At 45.0% G+C, this 27,988-nt stretch overlaps 1 protein-coding gene across 30 annotated transcripts in view; it reads right to left on the bottom strand.

The window, feature by feature from the left end:
• The window catches only part of Dock9 (dedicator of cytokinesis 9), a 269,590-nt gene that overhangs the window by 40,757 nt on the left and 200,845 nt on the right, over nucleotides 1-27,988 (bottom strand). For 11 of the 30 annotated variants that reach the window (XM_031362300.1, XM_031362309.1, XM_031362298.1 and 8 more), the window contains exons 30-41: nucleotides 27,743-27,854; nucleotides 25,659-25,837; nucleotides 25,377-25,490; nucleotides 23,846-23,963; nucleotides 18,332-18,465; nucleotides 16,138-16,252; nucleotides 14,021-14,087; nucleotides 12,611-12,658; nucleotides 10,060-10,196; nucleotides 3,182-3,297; nucleotides 790-927; nucleotides 486-668 (exon numbers count right to left, since the gene is read on the bottom strand). In XM_031362300.1, coding sequence (XP_031218160.1) covers nucleotides 486-668; nucleotides 790-927; nucleotides 3,182-3,297; nucleotides 10,060-10,196; nucleotides 12,611-12,658; nucleotides 14,021-14,087; nucleotides 16,138-16,252; nucleotides 18,332-18,465; nucleotides 23,846-23,963; nucleotides 25,377-25,490; nucleotides 25,659-25,837; nucleotides 27,743-27,854 — 1,461 coding nt within the window. Of the gene's footprint in view, nucleotides 1-485; nucleotides 669-789; nucleotides 928-3,181; nucleotides 3,298-9,540; nucleotides 9,585-10,059; nucleotides 10,197-10,643; nucleotides 10,678-12,610; nucleotides 12,659-14,020; nucleotides 14,088-16,137; nucleotides 16,253-18,331; nucleotides 18,466-23,845; nucleotides 23,964-25,376; nucleotides 25,491-25,658; nucleotides 25,838-27,742; nucleotides 27,855-27,988 lie in introns of those variants that run through there. The other 19 variants (XM_031362315.1, XM_031362308.1, XM_031362320.1 and 16 more) reach the window with 7 other exon arrangements.

Genomic DNA, 27,988 nt, shown 5'->3' on the forward strand with positions numbered 1-27,988 from the left:
CAGAAATCCGCCTGCCTCTGCCTCCCAAGTGCTGGGATTAAAGGCGTGCGCCACCACTGCCTGGCATGCGTGGATTGTTTTTAACAATTACACACTACACAAAAGCACACAGGACTTGCTGTTATCTTAGCTAGTTCTCAGAGCAGAGAATTCTGGATGTTTTAACTGGACAGACAGAAGGTATACTCATAAAGAGAAGACAGAAAAACTATTTTGGGTTTTTGTTTTTTAAGGATTTAATATTAAGTACCTTGATGCAACAGAGTATCAGTTAGTTCAATCCTGAATCAATAGCTAGATATCGAGCTAGTGATTAGACATGCCAGGCCAGGCTCAGTAAGAATATAGGATATGAAACAAACACTAGCAGCACACGTGACCTCCAGATCTCCACTCACGGCCTTTGGTGGAACGGATGAGGGGGTATGTTGGTCAGGGTGACTCTCGGTGACACCTGTGCCCTGGTGCAGCGGAAGCACATGTACCTGTAAGTGTGTGCGAACAAAAGACTTCTTCCCTGTGTAATCGAAGTTGTTCCTCATCAGGAAGTAGAGCAGCTGGGAGGCCTCTGTCCGGATGGAGCTGAGCTTGGAGTTGCAGCACTTGAGGACCTCATAGCACAGGGAGGCACACATGTCTGCCCGCCCCTCGTAGAACGTCGAGGGAAACTAGAACAAAGCACGTGGCAAACAGAACAGCAAGGTCAGTGCTCCCAAGATGGCCTCTGCTCTGGGCAGAAGACAAGAAACCTGTAACCATCAGCAAGACCACTGCCCTGAAGTAACCTACCTTATAAATTAATGACCTTAAGGCAGTAAAGACATTTTTTAAAGCCATTTCTGACTGGTGTTTTTGAAGGAAACACAGGTAGACATCAAAGACTTTCTTCATGAGAGGATTGTGTCCATGGTCAGCTAGGAGCTGGTTCTGAAACACATTGGCATCAACGTTAGATAAGGCTAACATCTTGAAGACATGTCATACTGTGTATACGCTAAATTATTGTATCTTCCAAGATAAACAGAGACAAACAGACAAACAGACTCTGCTACAAGCCCTCCGTGGGAAGTACAGAATGCTCCCCTAGATCAAGAAAGACCACTGGAACATTTGCCACTGAGGGGTGGTTAATCTAGAAACCTGAAGCATGGTTCACAGATACTCACTTTTAACTGAATGTCAGTAACAGACTCAGGAGTTCATGTTCGGTGGTATGTGAATTCTAACATGGGGTGCCATTACAGGTGTCAGCGAATTGATGGGTGGGGGCCATGAGTCCTGTCTTCCCAAAGTGAGACCCTTCCCCAGCCAGATTTTCTGGGCACTCAGTCAGTCATTTAGAGGGTCAGCATGCATTGCTTAAACATGCAAGGATCTGCACAGGTAAGCCATGCCCCGACAGTCATTACTTCCGTGAGACAGCAGCTCTAAAACTGGTCTTGTATTCCTACTGTCACAGACTGAGGTCAGAAATCCCAGCATGGGGAAATCTCAGGCATAGAGCCAGCTGCTAGCTGCAAGGAGTGGGACAGCTATCCATGATGCTCTTGGCTATATAAGTACCTTTCTGTCTGTGCCTGCTCTGCACAGGTCCTCCCTCCAGTCTCCTGCCTCTTCATACCACAGGGTCCAGGCAGAGAGCACAGAAACAAGCTGCACTGCTGGCCTGGCCTGGAGGATTTCGCTCAGCCCAGATACAGTGCACATGGCTGAATGTGTTCTCATTCAAACTTTCACGGCCTAGGTAAAGACTTTTACACTGAAGATATCAGGCTGGGGGAAGGTCCCAGCAGAGTGAGCTTCTCAAAGTGTGGGGACCTTGCACCTAGAGCTCCTCATTTGTCACATCAGGGCTTGGGCCAGAGCTTCTAACAAGCTCCCAGGAGTGGTAGCCTCAGTAAAGGGCCTCTATGTAATAAGTACACACTGCTCTACACACACTGTATTTCCCTCTATCTCAACTGGGTTCCTAGAAACACACTTAGTGGGAGACGTGGATGGATTGGCACCTCAGGAGAGGACACACTATAGTAAAGTGACATGATATGGGGGAGTGTCATTATTTTTACTGTCACTAGTAAAGATAAAGAAAAATTTCTGTGATAGTCTCATGTAGCCCAGGCTGGCCTCCATCTCTATGTAGTCAATGATGACCTTGAACTTGTGATCTTCTACCTCTGTCTCCCATGCACCACTCCGGGTTTGTGGTAGCAGTGATCACACCTTGAGCATCACGACTGCATCCTAGGCAAGTATTGTATCAAGTGAACTAAGTCCCACTCCTGCCTAAGAAATGTGTTTCCTAAAACATAGAGACAACATAGGGGAGCAGGACTTTGGTTACATTTCCCTAAGACCTTTGCAACTAAACATATGGCTGCAACATTCATAGAAAGTAACACTAACTCAATGTTTTCTGTCTAGACTAGAAATGGAAGCCACCCATAGCAGAGGCTGGGAAGCCTTAGGCTTCTAAGAGACAGAACATGGTAGGTACAACGGTATACACGTAAAAAACCATTACAAACAAACCCACTACTTTGATTACTAACTCAATACTTTTTTTTTAAAAAAAACTGGTTTTGGTCTTGTTGCAAAACAAAACAAAACAAAAAAACCAAAGCAAAACCCAAAGGTTTGAAGAATATGCATCAATGACCTAATTATTATTTGCTAAATTTAAAAACAAGACCAAAACTCTTTCATTTCTTTTTTCATGACATGCTTTTCTATTTAATTTAGTAATAAATAAATAATTTGAAGATGAATTTATACTTAATTGTGCCTCTCTTTAAATATTAATTTAAGACGTTTGGCCATGTTTACAGATATTCAAAGCAAAACTGCCTGGTTAGGTTCCCACGGTTATCATCTGGAGGGCTTAGGATAAATGTTTCCTCCTAGCCGAGACAGCAGTCTCCAGGGACAGCCTGTGGCATTTCCAAGCATGCAGTACATGTGGGCCAGCTGAGCTTTATTACATAGAATAAAGGGAATCACTTCACTCACTATGGAAATGCTTCATTAAGGGAACCTTGAGATTAATAGTCTTTCTAGAAGCAAAATCAGCTGAAGTAAAAAAAACATACACCATGCATGTGTATTGGTTGAGCTTAATAAGCTGAGTGGATTTGTCAGATTAAGAACATCTGACCTTGAACAGTGTGTGTTTAATACAAACCTTAAAAGCCAGTGTGAACAGAGAGAGGGTGTCCAGAGCTGTGAGGCAGACCTCAGTAGCGATGTTAGCTTCGAGAAGCGACTGGTGAACCACATCTGCCTCCGAGTGGCCGTAGCCTGTGTGAACCAGCACAGTGTTACTGTCTGGGGTTATAGGCAACAGGGCCAGGGGATGTAGCAGTGACAGTCAACTTTTGATTATTTATAGAAGGTCCCCTTTCAGAGCCCTCTTCCCCCTTTGCCTCTGTAGGGAGGTGGCATTAATAATGTTTTCATTCATGGTGCATCTTTTCTAGCTCTGCAGGCTTCGTGACAGCAGCAGCCATTTACAGTGCTTGCTCAGTGCCAGCTGAGCCTGGGAGCTCCACATTGTTCCAGCTACTCGGCAGCCCCGTGAAGTGTGCACCTTGTTAAACACTTTCTGCAGATTGGGAAAGGGCACAGATAGGCCACAGGGCTTGAATGAAGTCACCAAGGCAGTAAGATGGTGGTGCCAGCATGCCCACCAGGACAGACACAGTCCATCAGCCACACACTAAGTGGTCACAATGGCCAGAGTGCTGACAACGCTCCGAGCACCCTATGAAGCAGGTGACAGGCACCTGGCATGGGGCTGATAGCTGGCCATGCAGTCCAGGTGTACTTCTTTATCTGCGTATGGCTTTGGGTGAGTTAGCTAACCTCTTTACACTTCGGCATCCCCATCTATAGGGGAGGGGTAAAGGTATCTACACTTCAAAGAGCTTAGTGAGGATAAATTAATATTGTGAGGTTCATAAAAACGTGCCCAGTACCGAATGAGCAACATAATGCATTAGGTTGGTAGGACCAAGGCCTGAATTTAGCTAGAGTTATAAGTGATAATCGAGAGTTGACTGTACTGCAAATAGTCTTCTACTTGTTTTAACAACAAGCATAAAAGCCAGTATATTGGAAAGACATGCCTATGCAGAGGAGAGAACCAGAAGGACTTGTCATATAAATTTAGCTTCATCATATACAATTTAAACATAAACTGCAATCTTCAACAGTGGCTGCAAATCAATTTAGTAATGATATAAATGCAGTTCGACAATTTGAGATATTAAATTATGAAATGGAATGTATTAGCAGAAACACACAGAGAAGATGTAAAGATGTTACCATGGTGTCTTGCTTATACAGAAAGATGGCAAAACAACAGGACACAATGTAATGACTTTCTCCAAGGACAGACTGAGAAAGCAACACTTACTAATTGGTCATTTATTTTAATACTTCAGAGAGGAAGGCATTAGTTCAGTGATCCAAAAATAAAGTACAGAAAACCTATAGAACCTCCTTGAGATTATTAATGGGAACTTCCCCCTCAACCCAGAACCTACACTCCAAATTCCTATTTGGGTCACTGCACCAGAGGACTGATACAGGCAAATAGGAGGAAAAAGAGAATAGTATGACCTTGTTCTGACTGAAGAAAATAGGAGTTATAGTTCTACAAATGCTACCGAGGAGCTTTTAAAGCCACAGAGATGCTTTAAGACTGCCATGCAAGCTCTATCAAGTGTATCCATCCAACTCTGCTTTTCAACAGGTGATTCTGAACTTTTATATCTGTGGTTCTCTGCTCCCCTTGTGTCAGGATTGACTCCCTCCTCATGAGGATATAGAATATGTTTAACATCATGTAAATTCCAATTCTTTGTTTTAAACAAGCAGTTTTCCGGAGAAAAGAAAGATGGCTATTTGGGCATATTGAGGATATCTGTCCTGCCTTTGCATAAGCCAAGGCATTTGTGCACTGGGTGGGGTGTGATAAGATAGAGAGTGAAAGAATGAAGTATTGATAAATAAGTTTAAAGAGATATAAACCATGCAAAGAGGGGACCAAAGACAAAACCATTAACACCTGTGATCAGACCAGAAACATGCTCACAGGTCAAAGGGGCCTTTAAGGAGTTGCTCACAGGTCAAAGGGACCTTTAAGGAGTTGCTGTGGTCTGAGCTAAGAGTCTGATAGGAACATGGCTTAATGGAGATTTCATTTGTTTTCTCTTTATATAACTGTCCCTTTATTTGTATAAAACATACAGGCTAAGGGCATGCAAGTAGCCATTCTAAATAAGATGGCCTTCTACTGAGCAATCCCTGTAGCCCTGACCTACTTCTGGCCTAAAGCCTGGAGACAGAATCAGAACTTAATATGTGTTGTTCTAAAACAGAGTCAATGGGCCAAGCTACATTATGTATACATGTACAGAAATGTGGTAATGACAAGATTTCTCTAAGCTACCACACCATGCTTAGTCATGACACCATCTACCCAATTTCTTGGGACCAGCAAGAGGCTGGTAAGGGGAGAGGGATGAGGTGGGTATTGGGAGCAGGTACATATATGAGCACAGTATAATGATATACTGGCATGAAAATGTTATCGGAAACCAATGCTGTACATTAACTAGAATATTAATTAAAAGTCACAAAAATACCACTATTTCCACTAGGGGGCAGTAGTTTGTTGCAGCACTGTGGATTCCCTCCACCCTTGCTCAGCCTGTAGGAGCAACAGGACTTCTGCAAGAATGACATCTTTAGGTGGCAAGCTGTGGGCTAGTTTGGGAGTCCGCAGCATTCACAGATCAAATCTGTAAAATTTTCAAGCCACTGTCATGCCTACAGTAAGACTTGTTTTAATTTTATGACAGTGTTTGTGTGTGGTGCAAGCGTGCGTGGAAGCAGAGGTAAACTCGCCAAGTGGCTTCCTCTATGTCTCACTTTATAAGGAAGTTTAAGACTCCATTTCATTATCTGAATATAAGCAAAAGTGTGTGCACGTTTGGAGGGTCCTGGAGACCATCAAGTGGGCCCTGGGGACCAAATTCAAGTGGTCAGGTTCAGCAGCAAGCGTCTTTAGTGGCTGAGCAAGTTACCCGTGCTCCTTTAACTTATTTCTTCAGACAGGGCCTCGTCCTGGACCTGGGCCTTGCTGTTTTGGCTGGCCTGGTTGGCCAGAGAGCCCTCAGGATTCACTGACTCCATGCCCCGAGGGCTGGGGTTACAGATACACACCAGCTTTACGTGGACACTGGGAATCTCAATCTGCGTCCTCGTGTTTGCACAGCAAGCACTTTGTTAACGGAGTCATTGTCCCACAACCAACATTTGTCTTAAAATCTCAAACCAAGAAGCCCTCTATGATCATCTGTGAAATGTTATCAGCCTGACTGCAGTTTACACATCCACCCTGCCGACTCCCTGCAACTCCATCTGCAGCCTCTTCCTCAGAGACCCCACACCAGGGAGATCTGGACAAAGGAGGAGCCAGCCCCACAGTCACACATGCCTTTCTGGTGGTCAGGACGTGTGAGGCGGAAGACCGGTCAGATGCAGTCTCAAAGGCTGCTTCCATTTCCAAGTCTGATTTTTCTCTATGGAACCCAAATCTATATTTTTACATTGATTTTTTTCCCCCTTCTGGATTATAGTAAAAGTCCAGAAAACCAATAAGTTTGGGTATATAAACAAACACAGAATGACAAGGAATCTTTCCTGATGATCAAATGGCAATGTACCATCTCAGATATGTTAATTAACAGTATGAGGCTTTATGAGGGTTCAATATACTTTATGTAAAAAACATAAGAAGTGATCAATAGTCAGTTGTTCCCATTTAACTGCTAAAAAAGGTTTCCTCACAGGAGAGCAAGGGGTATAGAGTAAAGAATTATATTCGATGGCAAAATGCCATACAGTTTGCTAGCTCCCCCTAATTCACATAAGGAAACAACCATGTTCAGAGTTATCTATGGCCATGATCCACGTGGTACAAGCTCACTGTGAGTAGCAATTGGCTTTCCTCCTTTGAGGAATAGCGAAGAGTAAGTGCTGGCTGACGCTGAAATGGCACTAAGTATGCAGCCTCACACTGTGAAGACACCTGAAGAACATGCAACACACCTTCATGTCTTTTTTTGTTTGTTTGTTTTGTTTTTTTGAGACAGGGTTTCTCAAAAACCCTGTGTAGCCCTGGCTGTCCTGGAACTCACTCTGTAGACTAGGCAGGCCTTGAACGCAGAAATCCGCATGCCTCTGCCTCCCAAGTGCTGGGATTAAAGGCGCACGCCACCACTGCCCGACTCATGTCCTTTTTAAGAACATCAAGACAACTAGCTTCAAGCAGGAACTGCCCCTTGCATTTTACATCTGAGCCAGTTCAGCTGCAATAAACATTCATTATGGACAGACCGCCATCTCAGATGACCTATTAAGATGCACGGTTTTCAGAAATGCTAGTGTTCCACAGGCTGCATACACGGTGGATTTTCCAGGGATTTAGGGAAAGCCAGGGCCTACAGAGGATAGGTTGTCACAGGCCTCTGCTGCTCCCTGCTGGCCAAGCTGGGATCTGACAAAAAGAGAAGAAATGGCCATTGAGAGAAGTGGAGTAAGGTCACCTCAGTCCCTGCTTGTCCCTGGCAGGCTGCTCACTTGTGGGCTCTACATCATGTTGGCTGGATTGACTGAAGGTGCTGTGCCTACTGCTATGTAAGTTTCTGTTTTGTTTTTTGTAAAGGGGCATGCATGGCCCCAAGCTTCCACTGAATATCTATGTAGAGATGAACAGGTATGTATGCATACATATGCATCATATACATTGTACACATGATACAGTAAGACATTCATTCTCTTAGCATGTTTTTGGCCAGGCTCCATGTGCTGGAACGGGGTGGAGGGAAAGGGTAAAAGCCACCTCATCAGAACTAGAGGTTGGGAGAAAGACTGAGTTCTGGAAGATGCGGGAGAGCAACCTCACAGGAGGAGGGATGGAGAGACACGGGAGAGCAACCTCACAGGAGGAGGGACGGAGAGACACGGGAGAGCAACCTCACAGGAGGAGGGACGGAGAGACATGGGAGAGCAACCTCACAGGAGGAGGGACGGAGAGACACGGGAGAACAACCTCACAGGAAAGACTGAGTTCTGGAAGATGCGGGAGAGCAACCTCACAGGAGGAGGGACGGAGAGACACAGGCGAAGGGGAAAGGAGTCAGAGCACACAATCTCCTGACCACGAGGAGGACAGGATGCCACTGAGAACTGATGGGAGAAGGAAGGAGGCGGGGTACCAGGAAGGGAGAGGAGAGAGCAGTCCAGCTGTGTTCTAGCAGCAGCTGGCTGCCTCCTTCCTGTAACCCAGGCTCCTGCTGCGGTGTCCATCTGCAGCAGGGGGCTGACGGTGACTACCTCTGAGGGAGGGCCTCCATCTGCCTGGGTAAAAATCCTCCACAGTGTCTGCGTTTATCTCAACAGGTACTAAACTACTCTGCTATATAGTCCGGGAAGAGTGACATCCAGCAGAGCAGCCTGTGTGTCACAGGGGATGGTGTTCTACTGCAGAAACGGAATGAGAGTAAAGGTCACAGGACCCTGGGCGTCCTCTGTTTTAACCACTTGTTCACCGAGCTAAGAGACAAAGGGTTGAAAACACAAATATTGCAGCCCCAAGTGTACTGTAGATGTGCAGGCTACTGCTAAGTGTGAGAGGTTCTCAGCTGAAGGCGGCTGCTGACACGACCCTGGCTAAGCGAAGTCTTGGTAAGACATCCCTGCTATGCTTAACTTTGTGGGTGAAGTGAGGGATGCTGCTGGATCGGTTTGTTGCTTTATTTTATGTGCTTTTTTTGAGACAGAGTCTCATTGTGTAACCTTGGCTGGCCTTGAATTCAATATATACAGTAGGCTGGTCTTGAGCTAGCTCACAGAGACCCATCCCTCTGCCTCTGCCTCCTGAGTGCTAGTGTTAAGGCGTACGCTGCCACACCTGACACACCGCTGTGCTTCGACCCTTCACTCTGTGTCACCTTTCAAATACACGGTGGTGGGAATATTGTCTTTACACTGCATCTGCGTGAAGAAAAAGGCATGACAGCCACAGTGGGCGGACTCCACAGTGGATGGACTCCTTGTGGCTAGGGATGGTGGGAAGAACTAATAACCATGTATTAAAGACAGCGCTGGGGATGAGAACACGTGCTTTTCTAAGAACTAGCTACGCCATGCTTGGAGACAGAAGGACAGCCTTGAGAAAGCAACAGGAATGGAAGTCGGACTCCGAAGATGACTGTATTAATTGTTCACGCACCGCATGGCTGGAGCCTTTAGGCTTTCTGCTTTAAGAAAAACCCTCAGAAAGATTCAAACACCGAAACATCTAGCAGGAGCACATGAGGGTGTCTGGGTGACTGAGAGAAGTGAATTAAAAAGAAGGACCTTTGTACGAGCAGATTTCTACGGTGAAGTTAGGAAAGCCCCGCGGTTAGGCAAGATGAATGGAAAGGTCTTGTTTGCGAGTGAAGCGGCCCCAACCTGATTAAATCTTACCATTGTCTACAGAAATCCCAAGCACACTTGATATCTTTCTCACACTGAAAACACAGAAAAAGTCACTTCGTTACTGGATGCTTTTCTACACCCTCACAAATCGATTCACGGGCTTAACATTCACTAGCAGGCGGAATGTCAGAATGTGGACGCTCGACCAATTACATGCACTGAGCGAGGGAGGCAAATGGATCTAACTCGGATGTGCCAGGAGGTAGAAAGGATAAAACAAAATCAACAAAAATATGCATGCATTAAAATTAAAATACGGGTCAATGTCTGGCCATTGAATCTGCTGATTTTTGCCTGAAGTTTGGGCATCTGAGATGGGTGCTGTAGTTGATTGGGCTCCACATTCTGTTACCCCCCACTGCTCAGGACTCTCCTCCAAGGAGGGAACTCTTCTTCCTATTTGTTTTGCTCTGGAAGAAAAATCAAGTTGGTGATGCGGTACAGTGTGGCAGGGGCTCTCCCTCCTGAGATGGCTTGGCTGTTACGATGGTTTGGCATGGGACTTACTGTGGTTAAAAGTGACAGAGTTATCCAGGCTGCCCAGCTGCTGCAATCTGGCATGCATCATCCCTGTTCTGTTACGGGAAACAGGCAATGTCTGAGACTTTCGATCATGACCTATGGGTCCCAACCCCTCCTGGTTCCTGTAACATGAGTGAAATGGGATAGAAGCAACGTTAGACGCGTTACACCAAGCGAGACAGGAGAGTTAGTGAAGCTGAAACATTGTACAAAGGCAGTCAGGCTACATGCAGCCATGTGGCTAGGGACACAGCCAGCCAGCAGCTCCGGCACAATGCACAGCAAAGCCACTAGGCCTCAAAGCAGCAAAATCGAGCCAAGGCAGAGAGTCTTTCTCATCCTGAGAAAGTACATTCATTAGAGATGCAACTTTTCATAGAGCATCGTTCCAATATGGAGATAACAGTCAGTATTCTGACAACTAGGAAAACACTGCAAACCTCCCTGAATTACATGTGGCAAGAGCAGACCATAATGCCAATTTAAAAAAAAAAAATTCACCAAAAGAAGCAGAAGACACACATGCAATGGCAGGGGTTAAATGAATGAGCTGAACACCTATGTCTTACCCAAGCAGGAGGAAGTGTCACACACTTTGTTAAACTTGTCAAGCAGTCAAGTAGAGAAAACAGAAAAGTGTCTGGGTTAGCAATCAGATAGCTCACTTCCCTTCAGGGTACCATTGCCAGAGCAGACAGAACCTGACTAGTGCAGGAATGATACCTGTCCCCCGTCCCAGAGCCAACCAAGCCCCTCACTGTGTTACTGTGTGTAGAACAGGAACATGCATGGACGACCGTCAACTGCATGCTGCGGGGTGACTTTCCAGTGAAGGAGAAGGCACACAGTGTTCACACAACCACGGTGCAGGGCAAACACTGACAGTGTTCATGTCATGGTTCAACATCTTGGTCACATGCAGCAGAAACCATGACAATTTTTATATAAAGCAGGACGGATGTTTCCACAGTGCGAGAGACAAAGAAAACACCGCCTCTGGCCTTCCCCCCACCCCCACCCCCTGCCAGCCCTTCTTAAGCAGTCCACATTCTGTGCAAGTATATACAGGAGCTTGCAAAGTGACAAATTTCCCTCCAAATGTTAAATTTATATCCACTGTGGGGAGAGATCGAAAGAACTGCTCTACAAAGTACTCTAAAATATTTTGTCAGTGAAGGAACTGCCAGCTTCCCACAGCTCAAGCCCAGGCTTTTTATCCTACTTGGCAGAACATTCTCCAGATGCCTCACTATGATGTAACTGGCAGTAACTGCTGAGAAGGCCTGACGGTTGCTGTGCACGGAGCTTTTTGGTGATTAGCAGCTGTACTGCTCACCCATCCTCACAGGGCAGTATGAGAGAGTGGAAGTCAAGACATGTTTACTGGCGTAAAGGCACCTTGTATATACTTGCACTTTTGTATTCAAAAACAAACATAAAATCACTGTGGTGATAAAAATTGAGGTTAGGACTAAGAAACTTAAAAATTACATTTTAGTTAAAACGAAATATTAATAAGAAGAAAATGCAAAGTGATCTCACTAAATTTGTTTCTTTTTAAAAGAGGACACAAGCTTTCATTTCTTAACGTAAAACATGATCCTGAAAAGTTGTGACCTGACCCCAGTGGGGGCAGTGCCAGTGTCTAAGCCAACCACACTCAAATACAGTGTCTCTTAACGTTTGTTCTGTTTCGCTGCTATGAACCACAAAAAACACATCACAATTAAAACCTGGTAGAGTTTCTTAAAACAAATGTAGCTTACTTAGAGTCACACTGTTAAAAATACTAGAAGACTGTGATGTTTCTGAATGCATTCGTCCACCCCGGTCCAACACAGAAAGACACGCAGCACATACACAGAGTGGCTATCAACACAGAAGGACACACAGCAGATACACAGGGTGGCTATCAGCCAGGGGAAGGACCTGGTAATGTTAAGATGTTCAGGGAAGAAATGCACTAGGGAAGGAGCTGACTGGCCGTCTGTCTGTGAGGAACCTGCAGCTCTCTTGAGACAGAAGAGAGTGTAGACCAGGACAGGTCAGAGGGGAGGGAGACATGACTTCAGCAGAGTTTTGGAGAGACAAGGACATACTGGCTGGTCACAATTAAGAAAATGGTTGTATTTTAAAGGCCAGTAAAACTCCACACAAATTTGAGACAGGATAATAACACCCTCTTAATTATGGGAGAGGGAAAAAAAAGAGTGGCTAAGTGAGAACCGACAGTTTTGTTTGAGAGCAGGGAGAAGAACTCAATGAGGGAGAAGTATGGAGAAGAGATGGCAAAGAGTGTTAGGATTTGGAAATCAAGGTAGAAGGAAATTAGCAACAGTACAGTCAGTTGGTCTGGGCGGGGGCCACGAGACAAAACCAGACAGAAAGAATGTAGTAATGCTGGTGAGGGAGACGACAGAACTGGACTTCGAGGTAGCAAGCTAAGGTTGCTGTCACCTGCCCATCACCACAGACGACCATTACCACACAGCCTCACAGAAAACGGCCCAACACGTCACAGGACGCCCCACAGTACCTGGCTATGTATCGCTTCCCCATGTACTGGAACTGGTGCAGGCAGACTCTGTAGACATATGAAAGCCATTAGAGAACGTGCAAATAAAACTGTGCTCAAATCTATTAGCAGTAACGAAAAAAAATGTACGGATTACTAGCCCTTAGCTCGTGGCTTTCAGGAATCTTCTAGAAGGTCATTCTCCACCCACAGGAAAGCATCAAAGCATTAGGGGAGGCCCACGTGCGTGACCATTGGAATGGTGGTTGTGGATGGAAAGAACAGAACAAAGGTATTTACCCACATGGGGCGGCCAGACTCACTCCAGGGCAGTGTGCCTCAGAAGGTGCAGAAGGGTTAGAGTTACCCCTTCCTCATACGAGTCTACGCAAGGAACTCTCTCTTGGCTCAATGGAATGGTCCCTTACTGGCATCAAATATAAAACTCTCTTGCCTTGTTTTGAGTAGAACCATAAAACCGAATCTTTAAAACCCATACATCTTAATAAGAGTTAGCTAATAGAATGAGTCCTCCTGGCTGACTGCAGGAAAATTTCCAGTAGTGGGAGCAGTCATGAGACTAGCCCACTCTTGCCAGCAGGCCAGGTCCACAGGCTAACCCACTCTTGCCAGCAGGCCAGGTCCACAGGCTTCCCCTCCCAGAACAAGGTTTCCGTCTGAGTTCCTTCTAATAGGTTTCAGACACGAAGCTGCTTAGTATTCAATTACAATAATCAACAATAGAACTGAAGACTTTTTTTTTTTCTTTTACCATGGATATAGTGTGTTTGATCCAGGGTGCTGTCTGAGATGTATCTATTGTGGGTTGAGAAACATTAAACTGTAAATTTTATAAAACAACCCAAATTCTGAATTTGAAAAGTTATCTGCCCTAAGCAGTTTTAGAAAAAGTGCTATGGGGCCAGGCGGTGGTGGCACACGCCTTTAATCCCAGCACTTGGGAGGCAGAGGCAGGTGGAGTTCTGAGTTCGAGGCCAGCCTGGACAGCCAGGGCTACACAGAGAAACCTTGTCTCAAAAAAAAAAAAAAAAAAAAAAAAAAAAAAAAAAAAAAAAAAAAGAAAGAAAGAAAAAGAAAAAGTGCTATAGGTCCGTGTTTCTAAAATTAATGATCTTAACAGAAACCAGATGCTTATCCTGAAGAGATAAAATAGGTTCTAGATTTAATTTAGAAGAATAGTAGCCACCAACATGGTGAATACATTTATCACAGTGGCTGAGCCACAGAGGTATCCCAGCGGCCACACGCAATTATTGATAATATACTAACACTGGTCACTGTTGACTGACTAATGAAGGAAACTATGTGCCATGCACTCACTATACTCCTGCCCTGAGGACACAGCGTGCTTCACACCTCCTAGCTAGAAAGAGCTAGAAAGAAGAGACGGGTAAGGATAAGACCACTCACTCAGATATTGTAAAGAAATCCATCAATTCAGCAGTAGAAGCCTTGTTCCAGTATGTAAACAGAGCATCTAAAAATAAGCATTTATTTGGTTAGCATCTTATTTAACATGATATACATTATAGATAGCCAGGTACTACAACATGGGGGATACACCCTGGGGCATAGGTCCCCATCACTGCCTGTTTTATATCTAGCCAAAAGGTGAACCATACTGGTAGGTTCTCCTGTATAACAAGGGGCAGCCTATTCAAGTCAAAGAACATTTGAGCTTCAGTAATAAATTACCCAGTATTACACTGCAGTGTAAGACCACTCATTTAACTTGAACACAATGTACTCTCAAATACACTAACCCCAAGTCTGCCTCTCTATTTCCTTTTATAAACCCTCCTTCCTCTTCTGGGAGATTGTTGAAAGTAAAAACAACCATTTTGCTCTTAAAGTAATTTTAGATTTATTTCATTTTCAATTATGTGTTATTATGTGTGTGTGTGTGTTGGGTATGTGTACATGTGTGCAGATGCTTTGGGGGCCAGAAGCTTTGGGGGCTGCTGTGAGCTGTCTAATGTAAGTGCTGGGAATTGAACTCAGGTCCTCTGCAAGAGTGGCACATGCTTTAACAGCTGAGCTGTCTCTCTAGGCCCTGCCATCTCTCTGAGCCCTGGCTTTGGGTTTTAAAAGAACAATACAGGTTGGCTCCACTCAGCTATTCCCAAGCTGCAGAGCATTCTCTATGGGTGTACCAAAATGGAACGAACCAGTTTCTATTGATGGACATACAGCTCTGCTTTTCTTTCTAAGCTTGTTCTATAATAAGCATGCTTTGCTGAAGTCCTGTTACATGTGTTACATCTATAGGAGAAATTCTTGAAAGATATAGGATATTAAATGTTAAACACATTTGAATCTCTACATGAGCCCCCAGCTGGGTACTGTACAAAAGGCAGTCTCATTTGATACATGAACACTTCAGGTCTCTTTTATATAAAGCTGAAAACCAGGTAAAGAGATTTCCCTCCAGAAAAATGGCCAACTCCCTGGAGCCGGAGATGAGCAGAGAGACCATGGGCTGTGCGCTTGTACTTTGTACTCTGTCACACTTGTCAGGGGTGGGGCCGGGGAGGGAAGAAGCTATGCCAGGCTGTGCTGCTAGGAGCTGTCCTGATTTCACAGGAATGTGGCCACGCAACCCTCACTCTGGAGAGCACTGGAGTTCTCATTACAGATGTAACATCAGACGCTCAGGGAAGCTAAGCACATCTCCCATTTACCTAAATAAAGAGTCATGGCCGAAGTAGGCTGCATCCACATGGAGATGGTCCTCAGGGGCAGGTCTGACTAACAATGAGGGTGTAAGCTTCTGTCTGGAGAGTTCTGAGCTCAGACAGACCACTGCCAGCATACTCCAGGCAGAATGGCCAGTAGCCAGTAGTGTCCCTGTTAGTCCTGGCTCTGGATGCAGTCTACTAAGGGAGGAGAGAGCCTGAGGGAGCACGGGTACTCATTAAAGTGTAAAAAAGTAAAAGGCAAAGGAAGCCAAAGTGCTGTATGACCGAGTCCATTATTTCTCTGGTAAACTTCCTTCCGGAGGCATCTTCCCAGTTGCTAATACACCACACACAAAACCAAGAGCAGGAAGATTTCTAGGGTTGACCGTGGATATGGCTAGATGCTACCTTTTAAAGAAAATATAGAGAATATTTTTGTGACCCTGGATTTCTAGAATGGGGCACCTCTAGAAGCCCTGGTTCCAGTCTTTGTCATGGGATAAACGGGAAGCAGGTGTGGTAGCTGGTGCCAAGCCCAGGGCTCTGCAGGTGGAAGCAGAAGGATCTGAAGTTCAAGGTCACTATCAGCTGCAAAGGTCCAGCGTGGGCTATGTGGGACAGTACGTTAAAAGTAATCCCAGTTCCATTGTAGAATTTACTTGCTAGAATAAAAGTGACGAATTCTCCACATCAAAGTTTCTATTTCCACTGCATTTAGCTAATTAATACACATAAAAAAAAAAAACAAGGAAGAAATTCCCTTAAATACTTGAAATTTTCAACTAATGCCACTAAAATGTTGTTATTCAAACACTGGAAACAAAACATCTGCGTTTTAGTTCTACGTACCGTCAGACATGCTTTTCAACACATAGAGGAAGCACATCAGCAGGCTCTTGATCTCAGACTGGTCCAGTTTGTCACAGCGAACCACAGAATTTCCCAGCATGCCACTCTGCTGCTGCTGAAAGGGAACGCAGTTAAGTTCTCTACTCTACAGTGCGTGCATCTCCCTTCGAAGAGAGAGTCTTTAACTTGGAGTCAGATCACACAACTGCAAAGAGAGGTGGCCACAGGCACAGGTTCACAGAGATGCCCCTCACCCGGGTGTGACACACAACTGCTGCTACCTCCTGCACACTCGGCACCTCTGTCCCGTCCCTAATGGACAAGCCGGAAGGCACAAACCACCTGAGGAGCAGTTTTCATTATGTCAAGGGGGTAAAAAAAAAACTTCGTAAAATCTCATGCAAAAGCAAGCAAGCACGTGCACAAGGATCCATTGTTGTGGTGGGGAGGACTCCAAAAATGCCACACAACACCAAGGTGAGCCCAGGGTGTGGGCTGTCACTCAGGGCACAGCATGGGCATGGCATTGTGGGCACAGATGGAGAAACACCTGACAGGAACACGTCAGCCCAGCACCGCCAACCATCCTAAACTGCAAACTGCAGAGGGCCTCCATCATCAGCTTAGCCTGACCGCAGGATCAGAGAGCCTGGGCTGAGGATGGGGCAGAAGGCACTTTTACCACCAGGAAGTACCAGGTTCTCACAGGAAGAACTGAGTAAGAACCTCAGCTCAGGGGAAAGACGCAGTAGATTAGAAATAACCCGTCGAGCCGGGCAGTGGTGGCTCATGCCTTTAATCCCAGCACTTGGGAGGCAGAGGCAGGCAGATTTCTGAGTTCGAGGCCAGCCTGGTCTACAGAGTGAGTTCCAGGACAGCCAGGGCTACACAGAGAAACCCTGTCTTGACCCCCCCCCCCAAAAAAAAAAGAAATAACCTGTCAGGGTTGTGTTTCCGATTTAAATCAAGAACTTTCTTTTCTTTCTCTTTTGCCGATTAGCAAGTGGAAAAATTCATAGAAAAAAAAGATGTTTTTTTCAAAGTGTTGGTGGTCAACTAAAATATATATATATACAATGAGCAGGTTCAACTAATAATATGAGTGATGGTTTTTATTTGAGAAAATAGGAGTCATTAGTGGTAAAAGGCTAGGGGTGAACCATGAGGCCCTCAAACCGAGTCAAGAGCTGAGAAGAAAACTCAGTACTTCTTGCAGGGAGAACACGGGCACAGCATGCAAAGTTTCCTCTGGCAAAGGTGGAATTGTGAGAAGGGAGAAATCCACAGTGACCCGGTGTCTCCTGGCTGACTGCAGACTCTCTTCCTCCTCAGCACTGCGCAGGACACAGGCGGAGTGCCTCCGGAGCAGCTTGTCTCTCTACACATGGAGGCATGTTGGGGTCAAGGGAAAATTCAACACATCATGACAGACCTAGGCTGAGATGGTCATGGCTCACACCAGTGTGCCTAAAGATAACCGTGTCGGTGCCAGTCACAGAATCTGTGACTGGGTCACAAACCTGATGCTTTAGTTGAGGAAGGACGTTCTACAAATGAGGAACACTTCCCTAAATAGCTTGCTTGTTTAGTGGCAGAAAGCTTTCTTATAACTCCAAGTAACAGGAATACAGAGCCCCAAGAGACACAGCTCTACCAGGGTTCCAAGTTATTATCAACCTTTATCTTTTCTTATAGCATTCCAGATAGACTGAGGCTACGGTCATAGAAAATACAGGGTAGATTTAGAAAGAAGAAGAAAGAGTGCTAGGGGTGGGTACAGACAACCAGAATGGGTCAGCTGCAATCCATCTGCTTTGCTGGCCTGGGACCCAAAAGACAAAAAGACTCTAAAGGACACCAGAATCATTTGCCCCCACCTGCTTCATGTAAACACTGTCTGGATCTGACACCCTGGAAATAAGATCAGAGCTTCAGGGGAGTCCATGGATACAGAGCTCCAGGACGCATGCCTGCCTGAGTGCAGGAGGCTCTGTTCTCGTTACCAGCATCACACGAACTAACACTGAGACAATGATTGAGCCACCAGGAAAAGCCCTTGTCGCGTGCTGCATGTTGGCTAAGGTATTTAAAAACACGCAGAAGGTCACAGTAATCAACAGCAGAATGTGAAGCAGGTCACACTGGCTACCCCCAGTAGAGATCAGAAACCCTGTTTTAAACGAAAAGAAATCACCTTATCCAGGGAGTTGCTCTTCTCGGGGTTCCTGTCTGGAAGGCTGTTCCCCGAGTCTGTGCTGATGAGAGAGCCTCTTGAGTCAGCATTTCTCACACTGTTGATGTTGGGGGTTGAGGCTGTATATGGAGAAGCTAGGAGGAAATTAAAGCAAGACCAAGTTTTGGTTAGATAGCACAAAATAAATACTAAATTTTAAGAGAAACTGTTTTTGTGGACATGAATTTTTTATAAGGTCATATGGCTCAAGAGTTGTATTCAATTATTTTGCCTTTAACTTTTTTATTTTATGTGTAAGTCTGCTATGTGTGTGTGTGTGTGTGTGTGTGTGTGTGTGTATGTATGTTTGTTTGTACAACATGTGTGTGCAGTGTCTGTGGGGGCCAGAAGGTGTCAGATGACCTGGAACTCGAGTTATATGTGGTTGTGAGGTGACAAGTGGGTGCTAGGAACTGAACCTGGATCCTCAAGAGCAGCAAATGCTCTTAACCACTGAACCATCTCTCCAGTCTCTCATTACATTACCCTTTCAGGAACCAGGTGAGTACAGGAGACATCAAAATGACCTTTCACATGAAAAATGAGTAATCCCCTTACTGGAGCTACCTTTGCTCAGACATACATTATTTGTATTGTTGTGTTACACATTATTGTAGAATACATTCTTTCATTATTTCATATACTATATTTGTATTATTGTAACATACATTATTATAGTATACATTGTTTCAGAATAGGATTCAAGAAGAAAAAAGAATAAATCCATCTCAAACATTTAATTACAAAAAAGGAAACTATATCATAAACCTATAGTGTGCAACCTGTATGTAAACTGCCCCTGGATATTCCCAGGAAGTGTGACAAGACATTCTAAAAATCCAAGGACCCATGGTGACACCTGGGGCTGGCTGGGAACTACATTTCTACAGAGGGACTGCCTTGATATTTTGCTGTGATAAAAAGCAAGTTCTGGGCACAATGTGAAACAGGGAATGAAGACAAAGAAGTAGATTTTTCCAAGTATGGAGGTTGAGTATCCACCAAGCTTGAACAACCCACTACAACATCCTGAAGCCACAAATGCAAGGCTTTCCTCCCTGATTTACGCATGTGGTCTGGGAAGACCTATTAAGTCGCTGGGATATAAAGTATTGTTTGTTTTCTAAGGCCTGAATAAACAGAAGTGTAAACAGACAAGTCAAGTCTGATAAACAACGTTATTAGTTTTGACTTGGAGATACCATAAGAAATTATTATGGCAGTTAGATCCACCCTTAATCTGTAAACTGAAAATATTTGGCCATGTCTGTTCAAAGAGGAAGGAAGGAATTCTCACTTGGAAATAATGCTCCGACATGCATGAAACAACAGTATTTGAAGGTAGAAACTGGCCTCCAGCTTTGAACTATGGAGACTTTTTTTTTTTTTTAAAGATTTATTTATTATTATATGTAAGTACACTGTAGCTGTCTTCAGACACACCAGAAACGGGCGTCAGATCTCATTACAGATGGTTGTGAGCCACCATGTGGTTGCTGGGATTTGAACTCAGGACCTTTAGGAAGAACAGTCAGTGCTCTTAACCACTGAGCCATCTCTCCAGCCCTGGAGACTTTCTTAAAGTAGCGAACTGGCTTCCTTGCTTAGATAAGATTACATAAATTTCACTCTAAAAATGACTCTTTGGACTTGGCATGCTGTGAACTGACAGACCGTCAGCTGAAAGGCCAGGCTCTGTAGACAGTGTTAGAGGAGACCCGACGCACTGTGAGTGGCAGCTACTACAGACCCACAACAGGCCATTGTAGATTTTAGTAGGAAAATGGGCTCTGTGCACAGGCTGGGACACTTCTACATAGGACAGATGGACAGATGAATGGATGAATGGATGATTGAGTGGGCAGATGGATGGATGGACAGATAGAACAAGCTACCTCTGTTTTTGTATGTCTCTTAGCTGCCATACTTTTAAATTTCATGGCTAATGCTACTCTTGGGCAACCTGGAGATGATGTTTAATTATATGTGATGTGCCTGTGAATCCTTCTCCCTCCTGAGCATTCATTATAAAGTGCACACCAGGCTGCATGACACCAGCACTGTGCTGTCACAGGGATGAGTGACAGCTTTTCTAAAGGGAGAGAAAAGAAACACATACTATGACCACATGGTAATTATGACTCTCTTAAAACAACAATAGCTCAGAGTGGAATCAGGGCACGAAACTCAGGCCACAGGGATCAAGAAATGAACGCTATACCCACCGCTATCAGACTTTCAAACCAATTCCACACTGTATTCCTAATTTAAGGCAAATGGATACAATCGCAGTAACTCAAATTCAGCACACTCATTTGTTCTCAGAATGTGTGCACTGTGCCCTCTCAGAGGGATGGGCTCTCTTTTAAAATATTTGAGACAGGGTTTCTCTGTTCTGAAACTCACTCTGGCTGGCCTCAAACTCAGAGATGCACTTTCCTCTGCCTCCCTAGAGCTGGGATTAAAGGAGTACACTACTACTCCACCTAGGCTTTAAAAACTATTTTTATTCCTGTACATTGATTTCATAAACTGACACACTAATGGGTATCATAATGTCACTTTCACAGGGGATGGCTTCAAACATTAGTACTTTTTATGTGTGTGGCTGCTTTGCCTGCCACATGTGCACATGTTGGCATGTGTACCTGTACAGAGGCCAGAAGTGGGCATCAGATCCCTTGGAACTGAAGTTATAGACAGCCAACAGTGCCAGGAAGGGAACCTAAGTCCTCTCCAAGAGCAACAAGCACTCCTAATCACTGAGCTGTCTCTCCAGCCCACAGGGAATACGTTTTTAAAGACCTTAAAGAACATATGAACGAAACAGTTTTGGCTCATCTTGATTCCACTTTTTCCCAATAGCTCACTATGGAGGGGAAGGGAATTCTGTAGCTAAGAGGGGTTGTCCTCTAAAACACATGGAATCTAGAGAGCTTTTCATCCAGGAATCCGTTCTAGACATTCTCATTTGCATGCTCTGAAGATGTCTGAGGGACTTGTTCTCAGGGTGGTTGGCAATGTGACTTCTTCACATTTGCCTGGAAGGATCAGCTGCAGCCCTGAAGTCATCCAGAGGCTCCCTGAGGAGTAGCAGCTGCTGGAGCGTCCAGAACAAAACCCAAGCCTATAGAACCTGGTTCCCGGGTGGGGCTTCCTTGGAAGGTGTTTCTAAGAACAAGGATAGGTGCTGTTAGATGGGAGCACGTAGAGACAAAGCCAAGTGTAAAGACGCCTGCTGGAGCTTCTGCAAAAGCAGATTCGGGTCTGGAAAATCAATAACGAATGAAAAGTGACCTGATCAGTCCCTTGCCTTTTTCATGACTGCACCACATACGCAGAGCAGTACAAGTCCCTCACTGCCATTTGAATCTTAGGACTGAAATCTGAAGAAGAGAATCAAATGAGCAAAATACCCCGCCACTGTGGCTTGATCACTTCCACAGTCTACAATGTCCCCATGCGGAACTGCCGGTACTGGCCAGAGAGGACAGAGCAGGAAGATGTTCAAACACATTGGTGGGCTTGTGTACTCGTCATTTGGCTCTGAGAGTGAATTATAAAGCAAGGATGTACAACACAGCTGGGGTATGTCAACGGTAGCACATATTTTCCATGGCAACCACCCTGCTTCTAATGCCCTGCATCGACAGTGATAGCTTATAGCTAAGGACACACAGGCTGCAAGGCTGACACTCAGCAGGGGCAGCCAGGTGGAGCCTGGATGCAAAGCCACACCTGTCTGAGCCAAGCTAGTGCTAGAACCACTGCAGCAAACACACTAAAGGTCGTCTCCCCACTCACAGCCATGGCTTAGCACCTGTGCAGAGCAGAACAGAAATGTGCAGGCCCCAGAAGAGAGGAAGCCGTCCACAACAGCAACATTTACAGAACATTATATATATACAGTTTCTCCCCTGACAGGGAGTCCCCATCTGAGCATCCAGATATATCCATCCATATATATGGAGGGCATATAACCATGAAAATTACGCATGAACACAAATGGACTTCCCGACTAGTACTGATGGTGTGGAGTAAACCTAGATGCTGCAAGGGTTCTCCAGTGTCAGTCTACTCCTGTTTCATTGTCTTCTCTAGAAAATGGCATATTAACACCAGAGAAAGGAAGAGCATAGATTCAGGAGCATGGCTTAGTCCCATGAATTCGGTGGATAAAAGTGAAGTGGAAACTTCTAATGTCTTTGGAAAGTTAATTATGCCAAATGATGTTTTGCTGGGGAATAAGGATGTCTTGCTAAAGCAGACACCTGAAAGAATGTTTTCCCTGAAGCAGACATGGATGAAAGGATGTTTGGATAGAGCAAGTATGTGAAAAGACCTGTGATGAAGGAATATAAACATGACCCCACAGACAGCAGGGGACGAGCATTGAGCATTGGTTTGGTTTGCTCTGCCTCAATATTCTTCAATAAGGATGCACATGTGTTCACCTTATATAGCTCTGCTAAGCTAAACTTGTAATAATGATGATGCCACTGGGAGAAACTCACAAAGAACCGGATGGCGAGCGAGATTGCCAGTTTCTTCAAGATTGAACTACAGCTGCTGGTTTGTGCCTGGTGTCTGCTTTGAACTGCTGCCAAAGAAGATGGAGCTCGTCCCCAAAGAACTACTGCTGAACAGGTCCACGTTCCCCATACCCTAATAACTTTTCCCTTCCACTACCTCTGCTGGGTGGTGGGCTAGAGGAGAGGTTGAACCCTTATTAAAAGTAGGTTGCAAAAAAAATTATGCCTACATAAAAGGCATGACTTCTTCTGACCCATGATTTTGTAGCATTAATGGGTGGTGTATCCATCAGCCACAGTAGAATGCTTCATATTCAAAGTGTGGTTAGCAGAGGGGAACCAGAGAGGATCAGACTGCAAACCCCCTATTAAACTCTCTTGATTACATCTGTGAGTGTGTGCATATGTATGGTGCCGTGTGCATCATCATTATCTTTATGAAGCCACAGCTTAATTAGTCAGAATGTAAATAGGTACGTTTTCCTGCAGAGACAGTCTCTATTTGAATCTTGATTTATGCCATCTGTTTTCCTTCCCATGGAGCTGTTTTTCATGGGGCCAGAGGAGGCGGAGAACAGAAGATTTCTGAAAAACGATTTCTAGGATTCCAGCCACAAAGTTACCTCCTTCAGAATTATGAACAAGACTGTCACATCTCATCTAGGTCCCATTATTACATGCAAATCCTCCACTCACCCCAGTACCTGCAGATTGTCTGCATCTGAAAGCATAATGAAGATTGAAGATTTAAAAGCCAATCAACTGAAGAAGACTCACAGGACTCCTGAATACAATGCCTGAACCATTTCACTTGTGAAACACCACACCAGGAGAATATTTAGGGCAGAAAGTCCAAGTCCTAACTCACCATTAACAACGACTTATGAGAGTAAAGATAGCTTGAGTGACACAGAGCAGGGCTGGTAAGAACAAGGAACATTACCAATGCCAGAGATGGCGCCCAAGAGGTCTTTGTGCAGGCTGTGGTCAAGTGTGTTTCCCTTCTGCGGAGTCATGAGTGGATTCCCGGCAGGCACAGCCAGGGCTTCATCCTTCACAATCTGCCAAGGGGAAGAGAAGGAGTTATTAGAGATGGCTGACAGTGATAGGAAGATATATAACAGCTAGATGTGTTCAGCATCTGGAATGGATAGGCTAGTGCATAGGGCATACAAGGGACTCAGTGGCAGAGGGGCCAGAGAAGGAGAGAGTGGAGGAGGCCAGGGATGCTGCCATTTTGCTCTGGCCATACTCCACTTCCCACCTCTCCTCCTGTAGAGGACGGACCCCCTTCCTTTACTAACTGCAGAAGAAGGATTTCCTGTCTGTGTAACAGGCATCGGCTATAGTCTCTGGATGCTCAGATGGGGACTCCCTGTCAGGGGAGAAACTGTATTAATTTTAAAGTTGTATACACATTAAAGCAAGACATCCTCAGCATTGGAACAGGACAGGGAGGTCATATGCTGCCTTGCTCTGAGAACACATGAAGGACACACATAGGAAAGGCAATCCAGGATAATGTCAGAGCAGTGAGGCTAGGGGAGGATAAAGCTTATAAGACACGAAAAAGAAAAATGAACGCTACCAACCTGGACTCTCTTAGACTACTATTTAAGGGAGAGGAGTAGTGTAAACAATGGGGCAATGTGGGGGCTAGAGAGATTGCTCAGGGATTAAGACCATAGTTGTTCTTCCAGAGGACCTGGTTCAATTCCCAGTACCCACATGATGGAATGTGCCACCATGTCTGTTTGCTAAACAGATGGAATTGGGCTACTAACAGAGCCAGGGCTGAAGGTTTATCGATTGATTCTATCTTAGTCAGAATGTAATTGCCCAGAACTGGATGGGTGGGCAGTGACTAAAAGCACTGGGCACTCTTCTAGGGGAAGGCCCCAGGTTCCCAGCACTCACATGACAGCTCACAGCTGGTGAAGTCCAGTCCCTGGGGAGCTGATGCCCAATTTGGGCTTCCACAGGTACTGCATGTACATGGCATGCATATATGTGGGCAAAGCACGCATATAAAATAAGAATAAATAACATCTTAAAACCTTCTAAAGAAGAAATTAATTTCCCAAGGGTACTATGCAGTGCGGCATTAGCAGAATGAAGGGAGGGTGTGCAGTGGGGTGAGTGGTGCTCCCTGAAATTCATGTCCACCAGGGGCCAGTCGTCCTGAGTGGACCCTGAACTCAGCCACTTGTGTCTTTACAAGAAAAACGGCTGGGCTTGCAAAGACTGAATATCACGTGCAGACAGAGACAAAGTGGAATGTCCACCCAGACCTGTGGCAGATGCCAGCAACGCCAGCTGTGAGGGACTATGCTCCCCTGCAGCCCTGAAGACTCCTTGGCTGTGACTACCCATGTGAGGGAATAAAACTCTATTGTCCTAAGTCATAGAATCCACAGCCCTCTGATGACAACCCCAAGGACAATGCAGAGACGCCACCAAGCCTGATTACTTACACTGCCTGGGTTCACAGGGAAGGGTGACACATCCCTCACGTTGATCCGTTGGACGTTTTCAATAAGCAGCCCGAACAGAGGCAGGTAGAGGGTGGCTATCCTTGCCTGGTGACTCTGAAGAAAGATAGACATGGTAAGTATGTTCCCTGGTTGAGCACCGGATGGCTCTGGGAAGAAAAAAGTCTCAGCCCTGTTAACAGGATTTGTCCAATGGGTTACTTCCTTATGCCCCCTAAAATAAACATTTATCATCTGTTCTTCCCTCCCCTGGGAACTACTCACCCTCGAAGTGTATCTGTCATCAAAAGAATGCTTTATCAGCAGGTTCTTGAGCATGCTGATGGCAATGACTCGGACCTCCCGGAACTCCTGGAGTGCAGTGCCCACCTCCCTTAGTAACAGTCCCACCAAGAAGTGGTTTCTGCAGAACTCGTCCGTTAAGGAGTAGTCAAGCTGGAGATCTGAGAAAAAGCAGATGAGACTCAGGTTCAGGGGGTCCACTGCTGCCTGGCCCCTCAGCCCACCTCCTGTCTGGCTACAGGTGACAAGACTCTGCCTCACACAGGAAAAACGAGCAATTCTGCAAGGCTGCTCTACTCCTTAACACATTAAATTCCCACGGGAGCCCTGAACAGATACAAATAGCTGACCTGAATTTTGAATGTGGAACTTGTTTTAATGCCAGCTTTTAGAAGGTACACAGCAATTATATTAAAAATGTTATGGATAATTTTTTTCTAAAAGAATGAAGTTATTGTACTAACAGAAGTAGAGACCAACTGAATAAAACCACATCATTAAAGAGAGGACGAATACAAATGATTTATTTAAATGTCATTTACTTTGTGAGTTCAGCCATACATTCCCTTCATAACCTTCATAGCCACAGTAAAACTCAATGGATTTTAAATGACACACCAGCACAGAACCTATTTATTCTGCTTTCACTGAACAAGTAAGTTATTTCTGCAATCTTTTCTAAAAATGTCCTCCTTAAACTAAAACTGAAATGTACAAAGCACTACCCAGTAACTCACTGCAAGCTACATGATAAAGCTGGAAGAGAGAGAGAGAGAGAGAGAGAGAGAGAGAGAGAGAGAGAGAGAGAGAGAGAGGAGAGAGAGAGAGCTCATCTGCAAAGGAGGGAGACAGAAATCCCCTTGAAAGAGGATCAGTAAAAGCAGTTACACGTCCCCCCAAGGAAAGCACAAAGTAGGACTAAGTCAGCACACAGTCAGTACACTGATACCATTATCTAAGAAAGTCCTATGGACCCCAGCTTGACTTCCAAAGCCTCTCTGACAGGTCCTTGTAAGTCTTCCCCACACACTGTAGAAGTCCCTAAGGAGCACGTCAGTAGAAAGGAAGAGTGTTCGTTTCCTTCTGCAGAGTGATCATGTTTAGCAGTGTCCTGAGTACAGTTTCTGCAGACTAACTGTAAGGCTGGGGCTCCCTTAAATCTCTTAGAGAAGAAAACAACTTATGGCCTCTGTGCCTGGGGCATGTTGCCCCAACAAACCGATATACAGAACCCACTCTCAGTGAGGCCGAAAGCTCTGAGCTCAAGTCCCTTCAGACTCAGGGGTTCCAGAGCAGCAAATGAGGACTCAGCATGCAAACACAAAAAGCTCACAGAAAAGCCATGTGCCTTAAGCTCCCATTGCTTCCACAGATAAGAGCTGTGTGGGTGGTGGGATGTGATCTGGGGTGGGGATTGGGGGTGGGGAGCACGGCTTTGTCTGTTCTGCTCCCTAAAATAGAATGCCAGGGACTCTAGGCACCTCAGGAGCATATCTCCTGGGTTGTGACAGCAACGTCTTAGCTCCATGGAAAACAAATGCACCCATTCATCAGAATTAGAAAGCCTGGTCATATATGCAGAGATGTCTGATCGAACAGCGCACACGCGGCTGAGCGGCCACTTGCATTCCTGTCTTTAGTGGAGGAAGTGCAAGGGCAAGCCCCTGCCCCACACCTACCTACAGGGCTGTCATTTGACTCCACAGTTGGTGAAAGAAAAGCTGATTTATAAGAGGGGAAAGCAAAACAAAAACAAATGCAGTAAATAAGACAGATTCCTATTATTTAAGTAAAAGGATTTTAAAGTGAAAAACAGTCATGATGTTTATTTCTGATGAACCCAGAAAGCTTCAGATCCGCCTCTCATCTGTATGGTTATCCCTAGGTTTGCTGAAAAGCCAGTTTCTATATAAGATTTTATCAACAATTTTGAAAATGTAAATTACATACACACCTCACCCATGAATAAAATCAAATTATGGGATGACATTTGAATCAATACTTTTCTTATTTAAAATGATATGGTTCTCTTCATTAGAAAATAAATCCATGCAGAGATAGGTTACCTTGGTATCTCTGAATTCTTCCTTTTCCAAATGGCATCGGCAAGTTCAAAGGAATATAGTGTTCGTGATTGCACACCACACGGAGAAACTCAAACTTGTACTCAAAGAGAGTCTGCAGGAAGAAATGTTTACACATGAAACCTCACTGGATGTTGTAACTAGGATTCTAGTAAACCTATTGGAAGCACAGTGCATGAGCATTTAGTGCTAGTCCCTTGGCCAATGGGAACAAAATGCTTGTTTTTT

The sequence above is a fragment of the Mastomys coucha genome, unplaced genomic scaffold (genome assembly GCF_008632895.1).
Source record: "Mastomys coucha isolate ucsf_1 unplaced genomic scaffold, UCSF_Mcou_1 pScaffold9, whole genome shotgun sequence".
In the NCBI taxonomy this organism is placed as follows: Eukaryota; Metazoa; Chordata; class Mammalia; order Rodentia; family Muridae; genus Mastomys; species Mastomys coucha.